The following is a 14352-nucleotide window of genomic DNA, read 5'->3' as shown; positions in this document are numbered from 1 at the left end:
TGTGGCCTTCCTGTCTGTCCCTGAGAAGCACTGTGCAGTTGTGGCCTTCCTGTCTGACCCTGAGAGGCACCGTGCAGTTGTGGCCTTCCTGTCTGACCCTGAGAGGCACCATGCAGGTGTAGCCCTCTGGTCTGTGGTCTGGTCTAACAACCACAACAGTTCACTCGCCTGCACAGTCAAAGCATTTCTTCATCTGTAGTTTACAGCTCTCCTGTAAGGGTTCACCAGAAGGCAGGAATGCCATGGGGATTGATGAGATGTGGCATGACCATCCACTCAGCAGTTTGCTTTGAGAGCAGGTCTGATGTTCTTATGAGTGATCTCCTACTGCTGGGCACAGAAGATCAAAACATCTAAAAACTGAAATTAGGGCAGCGCCTATGGCTCAAGGAGTAGGGCACCAGCCCCATATACCAGAGGTGGCGGGTTCAAACCTGACCCTGGCTAAAAACCTGTAAAAACTGAAATTAGAAATGTTTTTAAAAATGTCTTCTGTGTACCATACCAGAGTTTTAGTCAAATCTCACAAAGCATGGACATGAGTAATTATGCAAAACATATGTGGTTTTTGTCTACAGTTTAACAATTTTTTTATCTATCTCTGAAAAGGCTATTATCTAATCTAGAAGTTTGGTAAAAGTTAAGGCAAGTCTGTTTTTTTCCTGTCCTTTTTTAAAGAAATAGCTAACATATTTTTATAATGTTATCTTCACAGTAGCCTGAAGAGGTCAATGTTATTATTGTACCCATTTTTAAAGATGTAGAAACTGAGGCATAGCAACAGTGAGTAACTTGCTTCAGGCATTCTGACTACAAAGTGCATAGTCTTTTACACTTTCCTTATAATTAATTACCCTGTACACTATAATTACCTTATAAAATACTAATTTTGCCATGAGATTTTTATTAGAAATTGTGATTTGATCAACTTTATTTGATTTCAGATTATGGCTAAAATGTGTACTTTTGAAATTATATAGACATGCAATTTTTTCCCTTTTATTCAGTTCTAATCCTTGGTAAGCTGTCATTATAAATCATCTTTGTATTGTAGAACTTGGCAAATATCTACTTGTTTTGGTTACAAGGCAAAGCATGAAAATCTAACTTTAAATACTTTTATATCTCTGAAAAATGTTAGATAGGACAGTTTTCAAACACTTGCGAATTATTGTAGCATTTTATTTTTAAAAATAGTCTAACGATGAATGTCTGTGTTAGTGTCTGTTTACTGTAACACACTCCAAGGCAAGGTCCAGCATTGATCACTGCAGTGGGTACTTCATTTTGTTTTATCAGTAAGACAAGTTGATTTGTTATTACAGCTGACATACAGCCTGGAATTCCCAGTCTTGATTTAAAATAAATTGATCTCCTCTGAACAGTGAGAATGCTCTGGAAATTTCAATTTTAAATATTTTCTGTTTTGCTGAAAGAACAATGAAAATGGATATTTGCGATATCCCTTTCAAGAGTGGTTAAATGGTTAGAAGAAAGACGTGCTTTGGGGAGGTTTCTAGCACACGTTTACTTATTTGTTTCCAGTATTGATTGCCGCTTACTCTGTGCCCAGCCCTGGCCTGCGGCAGTGGCTGGGAAGGCAGTCTGTGTGTCCTTCTCCCTGGCCTGCGGCAGTGGCTGGGAAGGCGGTCTGTGTGTCCTTCTCCTGGCCTGCGGCAGTGGCTGGGAAGGCGGTCTGTGTGTCCTTCTCTCTGGTTTTCTGTTAGGAGAATCCTGGGATTCCAGAGCTCTTTGCCTAAACCCAGGCAACGGACAACCTACTTTATCTTGTCGTCTTCTGTGTACCCACCAGTCTTTGAGTTTCTGGGAAATAAGAACTATGACTTCATAGGGTTTGTGCTTTCCTTGTCTTGGTTATTCAGCAGATGCTGAGAGATTGTCCAGACATAGTATTGAGGCATAGGAGAGAAGATGAGATTGTCCAGACATAGTATTGAGGCATAGGAGAGAAGATGAGATTGTCCAGACATAGTATTGAGGCATAGGAGAGAAGATGAGACTGTCCACTCGTGGGGCAGCAGTCCCTCTGCTGTGCTGTTCCCTGCCGCACCCCACATCTGAGGGCATACCAGACCTGGTTCCAGCTCTATACCAGACATGAGTCTGAGTAAACTGAGATCTAGACTTGGATTAAGTCTACCTAGGGACAATAGCTGATGGCATCTTTCTGTTTACTCCTTTTTAATTTAGCAAATGTTTTTAGAGTATCACATTATGCTAAGGACTGGGTTAGGCACTGCAGATAGAAGTCTTAGCCAAAATCAGTTTTTGTATCAGAAGACTATGTGAGGGAAAGGCAGATTTCCAGTGAGAATTTTGAGTGACAGTCACAGTTTGGGGAAATAGAACAAGATTATCTTTCTACCTGTCACTTCTCTATGTCTGCAAGTTGGGACTCAGAAAGTAGGAGAAGTGTTTGTGGTCATAGAAGCCATGCAGAAGTGTTTTGTCAAGGGAGGAAGGAGTCAGTGGTCAGGCAGTGCGCTGGCTTGAAAAGATTCAGGGTGAGAAAAGTTGGTTAGCGTTAACGTGAGAGAACTTGGGTCCTACTGGGAATGTGTGTAAACCAGAATCTTCATTCATATATACTGAAAATTAGCATACTCTTACAGAATTATTTTCATTGCAAAGCCCTAACAGATCAGGCACTTTAAAGGTTTTTTAGTGAAAGTACTGTATTTGAAAAATGTAAGAAATACTAGCAGGAAGGAACATAATCTAGTGTGCCTTTAGGCAGCTCTGGAGAGAAGGGGTTAAGAGTAGGCATCCTCTGGGTGGCACCTGTGCTCAGTAAGTAGGGTGCCACCCCCATATACCGCGGGTGGTGGGTTTAAACCTGGTCCTGGCCAAACTGCAACAAAAAATAGCCGGGCGTGTGGTGAGCACTGTAGTCCCAGCTACTCGGGAGGCTGAGACAAGAGAATCGCCTAAGCTCAAGAGCTGGAGGTTGCTGTGAACTGGGATGCCATGGCACTCTACTAAGGGTGATAAAGTGAGACTCTGTCTCTTAAAAAAAAAAAGAATGGGCATCTGTCATTCTGTCAGCTCAGTGTGGTGATGGGTACCGTCACTTAATCTTCCTGTGCCTCAGTTTCCTCGTCTATAAAGTAGAGTGACAATAGTTCTTACCCCATAAGATTTAATGGGAGAATACTTTTATCACAGTTTAGTTAGACAACAAGTGCATTGAATATGCTGAGTGCTCTATCAGGCCATATGCTCAGATGTGCTTTGTTGTTCTTAATCCTTTTTTCTCTTTGGAAACAGAGTCTCACTCTGTCGCCTAGGCTAGAGTGTTATGCCATCAGCTTAGCTCGCAGCAACCTCGGACTCTTGGGTTCAAGGGATTCTCCTGCCTCACCATCCCAGAGTGCTTGGATTACAGGCATGAGCCACCATACCCAACCTGTTGTTCTTAATCTGATTCCTGTAATTGCCAAAATGTTCTCTTCCTTACCTGTCTCCATCTCCCAGAACAGCTAGAACTTAGGGGATGGTTGGGAAAATTACCACACTAACTAAAATGATTGAGTCCCTTTTTTGATTTGTCTATGAGAGAAAGTAAATGCAGGCCTTGCCTTTATTAATTTGTTTCTAGTTCTGTTATGTGGTTCAGTTAATTAACTAAGATTATTGTTGTTTTAGCTACATGAAAGTGGTTATGATGCTGGCAAAGCCCTGCAGCGCCTGGTGAAGAAGCCTGTGCCTAAGCTGATTGAGAAGTGCTGGACAGAGGATGAAGTGGTGAGCATGGGCCTGCATTTGCCTCACGTTCTTGGTCATTGGGACGTTTGCTTCTCAATGTGTGACCTCCCTGCTACTCAGGGAAGGGAGCTCTCAGAAGATTCAGTGACGCAGGGGGACTGTCCCTGGCATCTGTCAAAAGGAAAGAGCCTTTCTTGAAGCCTCATCATTGTATAGAATGGTTCTAGAAAGGTTAGATTCCATAGATGTTGGGAAAGATTTGCCCAAACTTCATGGAAAGACAGGAGAAATTGATAGTTATACTCCTTAAAAAAAAAAAATTAATCAGAGTTAATTTGTGGTGTAAGCTAGCTTGTGGTACCCCCTATTAAAAGATGCAAGCATGTTGGGTGGCATCTGTGGCTCAGAAAGGTAGGACGCTGGCCCTGTATGCTGGAGGTGGCAGGTTCAAACCCAGCCCCGGCCCAAGAAAAAGATGCAAGCATATTAGAACCAGCCAATACATAGCCTAGAGAAGGGTCACAGTGGTAGGACCCCTCACCTACTGATGGACATTAATTAATTAAAAGCAAGAAGCATAGACTTGATTACATAAATACAGTGAGTTATACGTATTGATTCTATTTTTGTGGCCCATTGAAGGATGTGGGGAGAGAGAAATGTGCCCACAGACACAGACCTGCAAACCCACAGGTTCCTACTGGCAGACGGTTCTCATGAAGCCACATCCCCATCTTGTGACTTGTAAAAGGTATTGCTATAAAAGACTTCACAGATTTCTTGTGCTTTCTCCAATATAGTTTCCAATGTGAATGTTACCACTTGACATTTGCCCTTCAAGTGGAATGAAATTTAGGTGAAGGCTGGCATATGACACATACTGATCACAAGCTTCTCATCTGTGTTTGAAAACGTGGTTAGAAACTGTATGTGCTTTCCTGATCTGCTGTCTCATTGATCAGCAGTGTTGACCGCGTGCTCATCATGTGCCCAGTTCTGTGCTAGATGTGCTGTATCGAGAAGTCTTTAAGAGTTGTATGTTTTGAGGGGAACCCTTCATAAATCACAGTGTCAGGTGGTAGTAGAGCACTATGGAGTAAGAGAGCAGGGTAATGAGGATGGGGACTCATCTGGGTGGGGGCACTGTCTTATAAAGGAGGATCAGGACAGTCCTAGTAAGTGACATTTAGGTGAGACCTTAGCTAAGTGAGAAGGTGAGCCTTTTGGATATCAGAGAAAAGAGAATTCTGGGCCCACAGGTAAGACCATGCTCGCCATGTTCAAGAAAATAGACAGGAATTCATCTGCAACACGGCAGGAGGGGAGCAGTGGGAGAGCCAGGTGTAGTTGTGTGGGAGGAAGGCGAGACCCAGAAGGGGCAGAATTAGGTATGGGCTAGACCCGTGGTCAGGGCTTGCAGTTTGTTCTGCACAAGTAGCTTCTGAGCAGAGCAGGGACTGGCTGTCAACCAGTGGCCTTTCAGTGCTTCTGTGAGAGTCCAAGCTGGGGCTGGCATCTGAGTGGCCGTCAGCAGCATGGTGGTGAGAAGTGATGTGATCTGAGATGTACATTGAAGGTAGAGCAGTGACTTTGTCCCTGGAGTGGCTCTGGTTGCAGGTGAGAACAGAGCTGGGACACAGCAGAGGTGGACTGAAATGGCCATTGAGGGTTTGGTAATGCAGCACTGTCAAGCAGTCCCTCAGGACTTCAGATTTTATCAGACTTAATGATTGATGAGGTTAGTGTATCTGTTTTAAAATTAAAAATTAAAATCTTACACGATTTAGTAAAGAGGTGCAAACATGTTAAACATATTTTAGTGTTCAGATAACCAAAATAATAATAATGATAAATTCACTTGTTTTGAGAAGTTGTGTTGACATTGTTTTTCTCTAGAAACTTATTTATGTGAGGAGATTCGAGATTTTTATTTTTTTGAGACTTAGATAGAGTGCTATGGCATCATAGCTCACAGCAACCTCAAATAAACTTTTGGGCTCAAATGATCCTCTTGCCTCAGCCTCCCAAGTAGCTGGGACTACAGGCACCCACCACAACGCCAAGCTAGTTTTTCTTTTTTTTTTTTTTTCCCCAGGTTAATATCTAAAATATGGAACGCTTCACAAATTTGCGTGTCATCCTTGCACAGGGGCCATGCTAATCTTCTCTGTATGGTTCCAATTTTAGTATATGTGCTGCCGAAGCGAGCACTTTTTTTTTTTTTTTGGCTGGGGTTGGGTTTGAACCCACCACCTCTGGTATATGGGACCAGCACCCAGTCCTTTGAGCCACAGGCACTGCCCTAGTTTTTCTACTGGTAGTAAAGATGGAGTCTTTCTCTTGCTCTTACTCTGGTTCAGGCTAGTCTCAAACTCCTGAGCTCAGGTGATCCACCCACCTCAGCCTCCCACAGTGCTAGGATTACAGGTATAAGCTACTGTGCCTGGCCAGGAAATAAGAGAGTTGATGAAGATTTTTAAATTCTAGGAAGAGCTTTTATGGAAGAACCTCAGGAGATGGAAACGATGGTCAAGTGTGCTTAGTGTGGCTGTCAGCCACTCTTCCGGCCCAGCATACACGGTCTCCAGGTCCTTGTCAGCACGTGGGCAACATGACAGTGGCTTCTGCGTCTTCCTCTCTTTTAGTTCTTGAGCATCTCCCTTCTGTTTCCGTGTCTTTTTGGCATCTTCTCTTCTCCCCCACCTCTCTGTCGCTTCTCAGTGTTCCCCACGGCCCCCTTCCTACGCCTTCCTCCCAGCTCCTCTCTAGCCATGCCTCTCCTCCCTCCCTTCCCTTCTTGCTCCTATGACCTTTCATTCCCTCTGGAATTTCAAAAATACACAACACAAAGTCCTCTATTCCTGCTTAAAGAAAGCGAATTTCCTTTTCCTACAGTACTTGCTTATGCTAGGAAGACGTTGACTGTGTCCCCTCTGCAGCTGCTCAGGGGGGTTTAGCAGTGAGATGGGAGGGGTCTAACCCATCAGAAAGAGCTTAGCTTTATTTTCAAAACCAAACCATGACTCCAGAGTGGTGAACATTTTGAGTATGGGAAAATAATCCTTAACTGCATAAATCCCTGTCAGTTTGGGCTCATTTTTATCATGTTTGCTGCTTGTTTTGAGAAATATTTTGGCTGTCATCCAGCTCTTGCAGAGCCTAGGGATCAAATGGTTCCTTATTTGTAGGAAGCAAAGCTTCACTTTCTAAAACCTCAACAGTGAATAAGAGGGAGTGATTGAGTAATTGAGAAGTTGAAGAAAGCTTTTGATGAATGTATCCAAATCACATCTTGGAAAAGATTTATGTGGCAACAAGGCAGTCCCCTTCACCTTGGCTTGGCATTAGCTATGTTCATGTTAACCCCTCCTGTTGAATTTACTGCATTTTCTCACTTCAGGAATCCCAAGAATAAGCAAAACAAATGTGTTCCAGCTAAAATAAGCACATGGGCCTACCTCCCTATATTCCCCTCTCCCCCCATTTTCTGTTTACTTGGAACATTCTAGTTATTTTTAAACTCTTTTGCATTTAGTAGTTCTTTCTCCTTGCATTTATATTAATACTAGGAAACAGCTTCCCCTACGAGAGGGCGGTGGAGTGAGCACCTCAGGATGTGAGTGCCCTGTTCACTGGACACTGGTCCAGTGTCCCATACACCTCGTGACCCCGGCAGGCCCACTGCTCTGTGAAGAAACTAGCCTCTGTCACACTTGCCCATCCTTTGAGGCTCAGCTCAGGTCCTCTGCCCCACCCGCGGCTGCTCCCTCTCCTGAGCTGTGTCTCCTGTGCGCATCATTTGTTGGCAGTTAATCCTTTGCTGCCCGGTGCCAACTGTTTGTCCGTCAAAGTCTTTATTTCTGAGTTGACTTCCCTCCTGGTTTCTAAGCTTATTGAGGATGAGAACTGTTAATGATGAGGATAATGTTTCTCCCTAGGAGGGGCTTAACCATTGGTAACTTTGGTCAAGGTTATTGTTTTTAAAAAATTCACTATAATTATCCAGCATTTTAAAAGTTACAGTAATTAATAATTATAGCATCAAAGAGAAAAACTTCTACATATATCCAAAGCTAACCTTAAAAGTTTTATTTTTGGAAAAAGCTTCCAAATTCTTCATCATCACCACCGTCATCCTCATCCTCATCCTCTCACCCAACCTTTTTTTCCTAGGCCTGGAGGTAATCCCTAATTCTGGAGATCTTAGACCAGCGGTTCTCAACCTGTGGGTCGCAGCCCACAGGAACTGTATTAAAGGGCTGCTGAGAACCACTGTCTTGGACCTTAGATTTCACCTCACAGACTCTCAGTCATCTGACAGTTTGTGTGTGTATAGCGTGTTCTTTCTAATTGAAGTTGCTTTGGGGCTGAAATACTTCAAATAATCTGAACTGAAGCCAAATTAACACCAATTTCTGTCAAATTCTATACCAGATCCTGCAAATGAATTCTGCTTTCCTGGAGTGTCTGTGAGAAACACCTTGGTAGTTAGCTCATGGCGTGTTTTTCAGGCTGAATAAACTGGGTCAGATCAGAGAAGCGTTTGGGGAGAAATGCTAGGGCAATTCCTGAAGCTTATTAGATGCTATGGTGCGGGCAGAGAGACAGCCCGTGCCGCCTGTGAGGGTGTATTGATGGGGAGCCACATTCACACGCCTTGTGCTGAAAGTACAAGTACAAGAAGTCCTCTACATCAGTAGAATTTAGGGATAGTAAGAAGAGGAGATACAGATTCGAACTCGGAAAAACCCAAACTGAAACTCTAGATTATTAGGTTTGATTAAACATGATGAATACGTTCAAATGTAACATTAAGGCCCCGGGACGCACTGCACCTGATCACCCTCCCAGGCTTGGGTCGTTGCTGCTTCTGTTCATTCGTGCGTGCGAGCGGAAGTTGTGTGGCTGCTTATTGCACTGGGACTCAGTTGCTGCTGGTGCTGTGCTCTTAATTAGCATTCAGCTGTTGATTATGGAAATACTGGGGAAGCTAATTGAATTCTTTTTAAAATTCTGGGCCTGCATTTTCCTTGTAGAGTTTGGCCTGACTTGTAAGGTTGTAAGATTGGGTGCTCCACTGAGCTGTGCATTTTACCCTTTGCTTCCGATCCACTTGGCTATGTTTGGTTTTTGAAACTATTTTCATGTTGAATTAGCTTTCAACAAAAATCTAGGTGTTGCACAGGTGAAGGAAGGTTTTATTACTAGTGGTATTACCTCAAGGTGTTTCCATTTCATCTTGGGGAACAGCAGCTTTTATCTTGAAATATGCCCCCCATTAAATATTTTATACCAAGTTTGATGTAATACATAGTACACTGAGGTGAGCAACCTTCATACAATTAGATTCTGAAATTTTTATCCAAAGATATTTAATCCATGGTCGTGATAAACCATAATTTGCCATGTATATGGATCTATTTATAAGTTCATAAATTTTAAAACATCTAAACCTTCCTTCAGTGTAAAGCTCAGTTTATAATAAGTAGAAATGAAAATTCTTCTTTAAATATCGACATGGAAAGTGGTGAGGTAATTTTCTAGATTTGTAATCCAGTGCACACAGGCAGCTGGTCAACCGTCAGTCAGGCAGCGTGCACACAGGGCTTTGCCTGGTGTCTTTCCCGGCAGCATCTTCCCATGCCTTTGTTACGCCCTTTTGGAATGTCTGCTTGAGAAAACATTGTTTTCATTGTTCACTTTTTTTCAAGCTAGGCATCTGGGTGTGCCAGAAGACAGAGCTGCTTAGTGGGGCAAAAATACAATGAATTTTATTTACTGTTTGTGTGGCAGCTGTAGAAAATGGAATTCGCAGCAAAATCCAAATTCAGGTCCTGTAGCAGCAGAAGGCTGTGCAGGTGAAAGCCAGCACTGGGGGTGGTGACAGAGGGAGAGGAGCTCCAAGGCCTATAGTTTTTTTTTGTTTGTTTGTTTTTTGAGACGGAGCCTCAAGCTATCCCCCTGGGTAGAGTACCATGGCATCCTGCTCACAGCAACCTCCAACTCCTGGGCTCAAGCGAGTCTCCTGCCTCAGCCTCCCAAGTAGCTGGGACTACAGGTGCCCGCCACAACGCCTGACCAATTTTTGGTTGCAGCCATCATTGTTGTTTGACGGGCCCGGACTGGGGATTCGAACCCGCCACCTTAGGTGTATGTGGCTGGCGCCTTAGCCGCTTGAGCCACAGGCGCTAAGCCCAAGGCCTACAGTTATCATCACACGTGATGTTTTGTTTTAAAATTATACATCAGCAATATAGGAGGAGGCTTAATTACATTTAGGAATGGTAGAATTTGAAAAGTTGTTGGCCAAGTTACGTGGTCATTCAGGAAATGCTGATTGTAGGAGAACCTGTAGGTCCTCTAGCGTGAACCATTCACTTCTTTTTAGAATTTTATGCACATTTTTGCTCTTCTTAGAACAACATTATAAAAGCATTAACAGGGATTTAAAACTTCACCCCTACCACGTCATCTCACAGTTTGCTTAATGGTTTCTTGCTCTCTCCTTTCTTTGACATACGTGGTTTTGTGTCTTTTTCAAGTTGTCTGTGTGTACAAATTTGCATGTAAGTTGAGTCATAACATTGAAATTCTCACTTTCTAAAAAATATGAATAATTTTACCACTGACTTGGAAATTTTGCCATTAACCTGAAATACAGACATGGTTTATTTAGTACCTCAAATACAGGTACTTAGTAAATTTTAAATTGGATCAAAGTAGATTTTCCTCTCTATTAAGTACCCTTCTTCCAACTTCAAGCTAAAGTGAAAATGATTTCTTACAAACAACGAAATTCATAGATAAGGGAATAAAAAAAATATAAACGTAGATATATTACTGTTACTTACATGTATATAATATACCTATTACTCCATGTTATGCGTTCTTTTTTATTTTTGAGACAGAGTTCTACTTTGTCGCCCTTGGTAGAGTGCCATAGAGTGTCACAGCTCACAACAACCTCCAACTCCTGGGCTTAGGCGATTCCTTGCCTCAGCCTCCCAACATGAGTAGCTGGGACTACAGGTGCCTTCCATAGTGCCCGACCATTTTTCCTTGCAATTTGGCCAGAGCCGGGTTTGAACCCACCACCTTTAGTGTATGGGGCCGGCGCCCTACCCACTGTGCCACAGGTGCCACCCCATGTTATGCATTCTTTTTATAACCCATGGTAAAAACTAGTCCTTGACGTTAGATGAGAAAAATACAGACTCAAGTGAGATTTGCCTAATGTTTTAAGTATTAATAAAATAGGACTATTTTTCCTATAGTTACACCGTCACTCTTTGAACCAAACCCTTGTTTACAGAAGTCAGTAGTTTATTGTCAAGTCTTTTCAGAACTGACACAGTGAATTAAAAATCAATTACATGTGCAGAAAAGTTAGTGTAAGGCAAGCAATTCTATCAATTAGTTTGCAGAAAGAGTCTACTATTTAACAAACCGTAAAGAGAAATGTACTTTTAAAATTCCTTAGTAGGAAAAGTAGGCCCAGTGGCTCACACTGGTAATCCTAGCATTCTGTGAGGCTGAGGCAGGTGGATCACTTGCACTCAGGAGTTCGAGCCCAGCCTGAGCAAGAGCAAGACCCTGTCTCTATTTTCTACTGAAAATAGAAAAATGAAGTGGGTGTCACGGTGAGCACCTGTAGGCTCAGCTACTTGGGAGACGGAGGCAAGAGGATCATGTGAACCCAAGAGTTTGAGGTTGCTGCAAGCTGTGGTGCCATGGTATTCTACCTAGGGCCACAGAAATAAGACTCTGTCTCAAAAAATAAAATAAAATAAATCTTTTAGTACGTTAGATAGGGCAAACATTAGCAGAAAAAAGATATTTCAAAAATTTACTTCAGTATTTCATGTCTTCAGAAGTTGTCTCTGAGTTAAATGTATGGATCCAGCTGTGACCTTACCAGCGGACTGACGACTCTCCAGTCTTCTGCTTTATGCTGTAGTCTAAGAAGTTAATATGCCCTAACTTTCTTTCTTTCTTTAATTAAATCATAGCTGTGTACATTAATGCAGCCACAGGGTACAGTGTGCAGGTTTTATATACAATTTGAAATATTTTCATCAAACTAGTTAACGTAGCCTTCATGGCATTTTCTTAGTTATTGTGTTAAGACATTTATATTCTACATTTAGAAAGATTCACATGTATCTCTTTCTTTTTAAACAAGATCATTCTTGTTCTCATTTTCGTTAGGCAGTATGTTTTTTTAAGTTCATCATCCCTGGCCCCCAATTTTTAAAAAAGCCAACAAATGCCTTGTGCTTTTCCTTAGGGCTCCGTGTGCGCACCTGTGTCTGTGTTTAGGCGGTAGAGCTATGCGGACCAGAACGGAGAGTGGGGACCCCACACTGAATACAAGTGTACCCTAAATTATTCATTGCCACTGGGATAATCTTTTTAAGCCAAAGAGTATTTTTTATGGGACATTTTTCATTTTTGCTTGGGGAGAGTAAGGGGGAATAATCTTCAACTTGAAAGATTAATAAATGCTAGAGCAGTGGGTTACTGAAACCATGTTTTCCATCTCATTTTCAAGGACATGTTAAAAAATGGAGATAGCATGCACTTTCAGCTACACATGATCATCTTTCTCTGTTCATATAAAAAAAATGAGAACAAAACACAAGGGGACTTGAGAGATTGCATTTATTCTCCTGTAGACAGAGTGGTTATTGTATAAATGAAGAGGATGGAAAACATTTTTTCTTCTGCAGTTTCTTAGCAACAGAACTAGAGTCAATTTTAATGTGTATGCTTGGAACATTCTATGCATAGTGACATTGGAGCCTTACATTTTCACAGGTGAGACATGTTAGATGGGCGACTGGACTTGAGAGGTGGGGGAAGGAAAAAGGAAGTAAAAAGTGGGAACCCTAGCAGGAGAGGAAAGAACTCATTTAACGCTGTCTCCCCTCTCTTGGCATACTTCTTGTCTTAAAATCTAAAGTCACACTTCATGTGGTAGCTCGCATCTGTAGTCCCAGCTACTTGAGAGGCTGAGATGGGAGGATCGATCACTTGAGGCCGGAGTTTGAAGCTGCAGTGAGCTGTGTTGCACCACTGCTCTCCGGCTGACAGATCTTCCCCCAAAAAAGACAAGCGCCGGGTGTGGTGGCTCGGCTCACACCTGTAATCCTAGTATTTTGGGAGGCCAAACCAGGAGGATCCCTTGAGGACTGGAGTTCAGACCTCTGTCTCTATAAAACTAGGTGTGATGGGTGGCATGTACCTATATTCGCAGCTACTCAGAAGGCCAAGCCAAGAAAATCGCTTGAGGCCAGGAGTTTGAAGTTGAAATGAGCTATGATTGTGCCACAGTACTTTAGCCTAGGTGACAGAGTCAGCCTCAGTCTCTTAAGAAAACCAAAACAACACCCTCCCTCAAATAAAAATCCTACAACCCTAAAGTCTATTTTAGGTAGAAGTACCCCTGGACTTTGTAGCCCCCTAATGGCCACATTCACTAAGGTGCTAGCCTATTTTTTTAACTTACTCAGTCGGATTTTATTAGTTATCCTTCTTCCCTTAACATCCTGCATGCTGCTAACTTACACTCATACCTGACATTTGAGAACTTGCTTTAAGATATTTTTCTAAGGGTCAGGTGTAGTGGCTCATGCCTGTAATCCCAACGCTCTGGGTGGCCAAGGCAAGTGAATCTCTTGAGCCTAGGCGTTTGAGATTGCTGTGAGCTATGATGCCACAGCACTCTACCCAGGGTGACAAAGTGAAACTGTGTTTCAAAAAATACATATACATTTATGTTTTCTGTAGTATCTTTATATGGATGAATTCAAATGTGTTACATATTTATAAAGCAGAGTATTGAGGTATTAGGAAGCAGAATATGTTTGGTAGTCATACAGGGAAAGACATTCCGTGAAATTGGCCTCCCCAACTTGGTGTGGAGACCCGGTCAGTCGTCTCTGGCCTGCTCTCCTTCAGTTTTGTGTCAGTTTGGTAGGTAGCAAGTGGACCAGCTTTCAGTGATTCTTGGCCTAGTGTAAACATGAAGATAGGACGATTCCTTCGTCTTTATTAGGCTATACATTCAGGTCTGATTTTAGATTAGTAGTTGAAATTCATTTTTTCATTCCACAAATATTGACAGACCATTGACACTCTGGCCAGCACTGTTTGATGTGCTGGTGATACGGTAGTGAGCAAAACAAAAGATCCCTGCCCTCTGGGAGCCAGTGTTGTGTGAGGAAGATGGATAGGAACACAGTCACTAGGTGACATGTGCCGTGTCTTAAGCTAAGTGCTAAAGAAATTAAAAAACATAGGAAAGTGATATGAAATATGGGACAGTCAGTTTGGACTTTTACTTAAGGTAGCCTCAGAAGGTTACTATTGAGTTAAAAACTAAAACAATTAAGGAAGCTGGCCTTGCAAATAGATAAGGCCAGAGTGTTCTGGGCCAGGGAACAGTGTATGCAAAGGCCTTGAGGTGGAAGGTTGCCTGGTATAGTGTTGAAGGAATAGCAAAAATGGAGAGGAGGAGGAGGTGAGGTCAGAAAGCCTGGAGATCTTAGACCAGGGTGTTCACCCCTGATTGTACCTCACAGTTATGGTCACCAGAGTAACAAGGAAGCTGTAAGGAAGCATCTG

At 42.5% G+C, this 14352-nt stretch overlaps 1 protein-coding gene and 1 non-coding gene across 4 annotated transcripts in view; one reads left to right on the top strand and one right to left on the bottom strand.

Moving 5' to 3' along the window:
• The window catches only part of RERE (arginine-glutamic acid dipeptide repeats), a 433205-nt gene that overhangs the window by 326373 nt on the left and 92480 nt on the right, over positions 1-14352 (top strand). For all 3 annotated transcript variants that reach the window (XM_023515253.1, XM_012807340.2, XM_003793246.2), the window contains one exon: positions 3667-3765. In XM_023515253.1, coding sequence (XP_023371021.1) covers positions 3667-3765 — 99 coding nt within the window. The remainder of the gene's footprint in view (positions 1-3666; positions 3766-14352) is intronic.
• On the bottom strand, positions 5831-5937 carry LOC111726492. The gene has a single exon (XR_002774256.1). It is a non-coding gene; the product is annotated as a U6 spliceosomal RNA (small nuclear RNA).

The sequence above is a fragment of the Otolemur garnettii genome, unplaced genomic scaffold (genome assembly GCF_000181295.1).
Source record: "Otolemur garnettii isolate 467f Iridium unplaced genomic scaffold, OtoGar3 scaffold00067, whole genome shotgun sequence".
NCBI lineage: Eukaryota > Metazoa > Chordata > Mammalia > Primates > Galagidae > Otolemur > Otolemur garnettii.
Note: the sequence above shows the minus strand (reverse complement) of the source record. Positions and strands in the feature narration are given on the sequence as shown.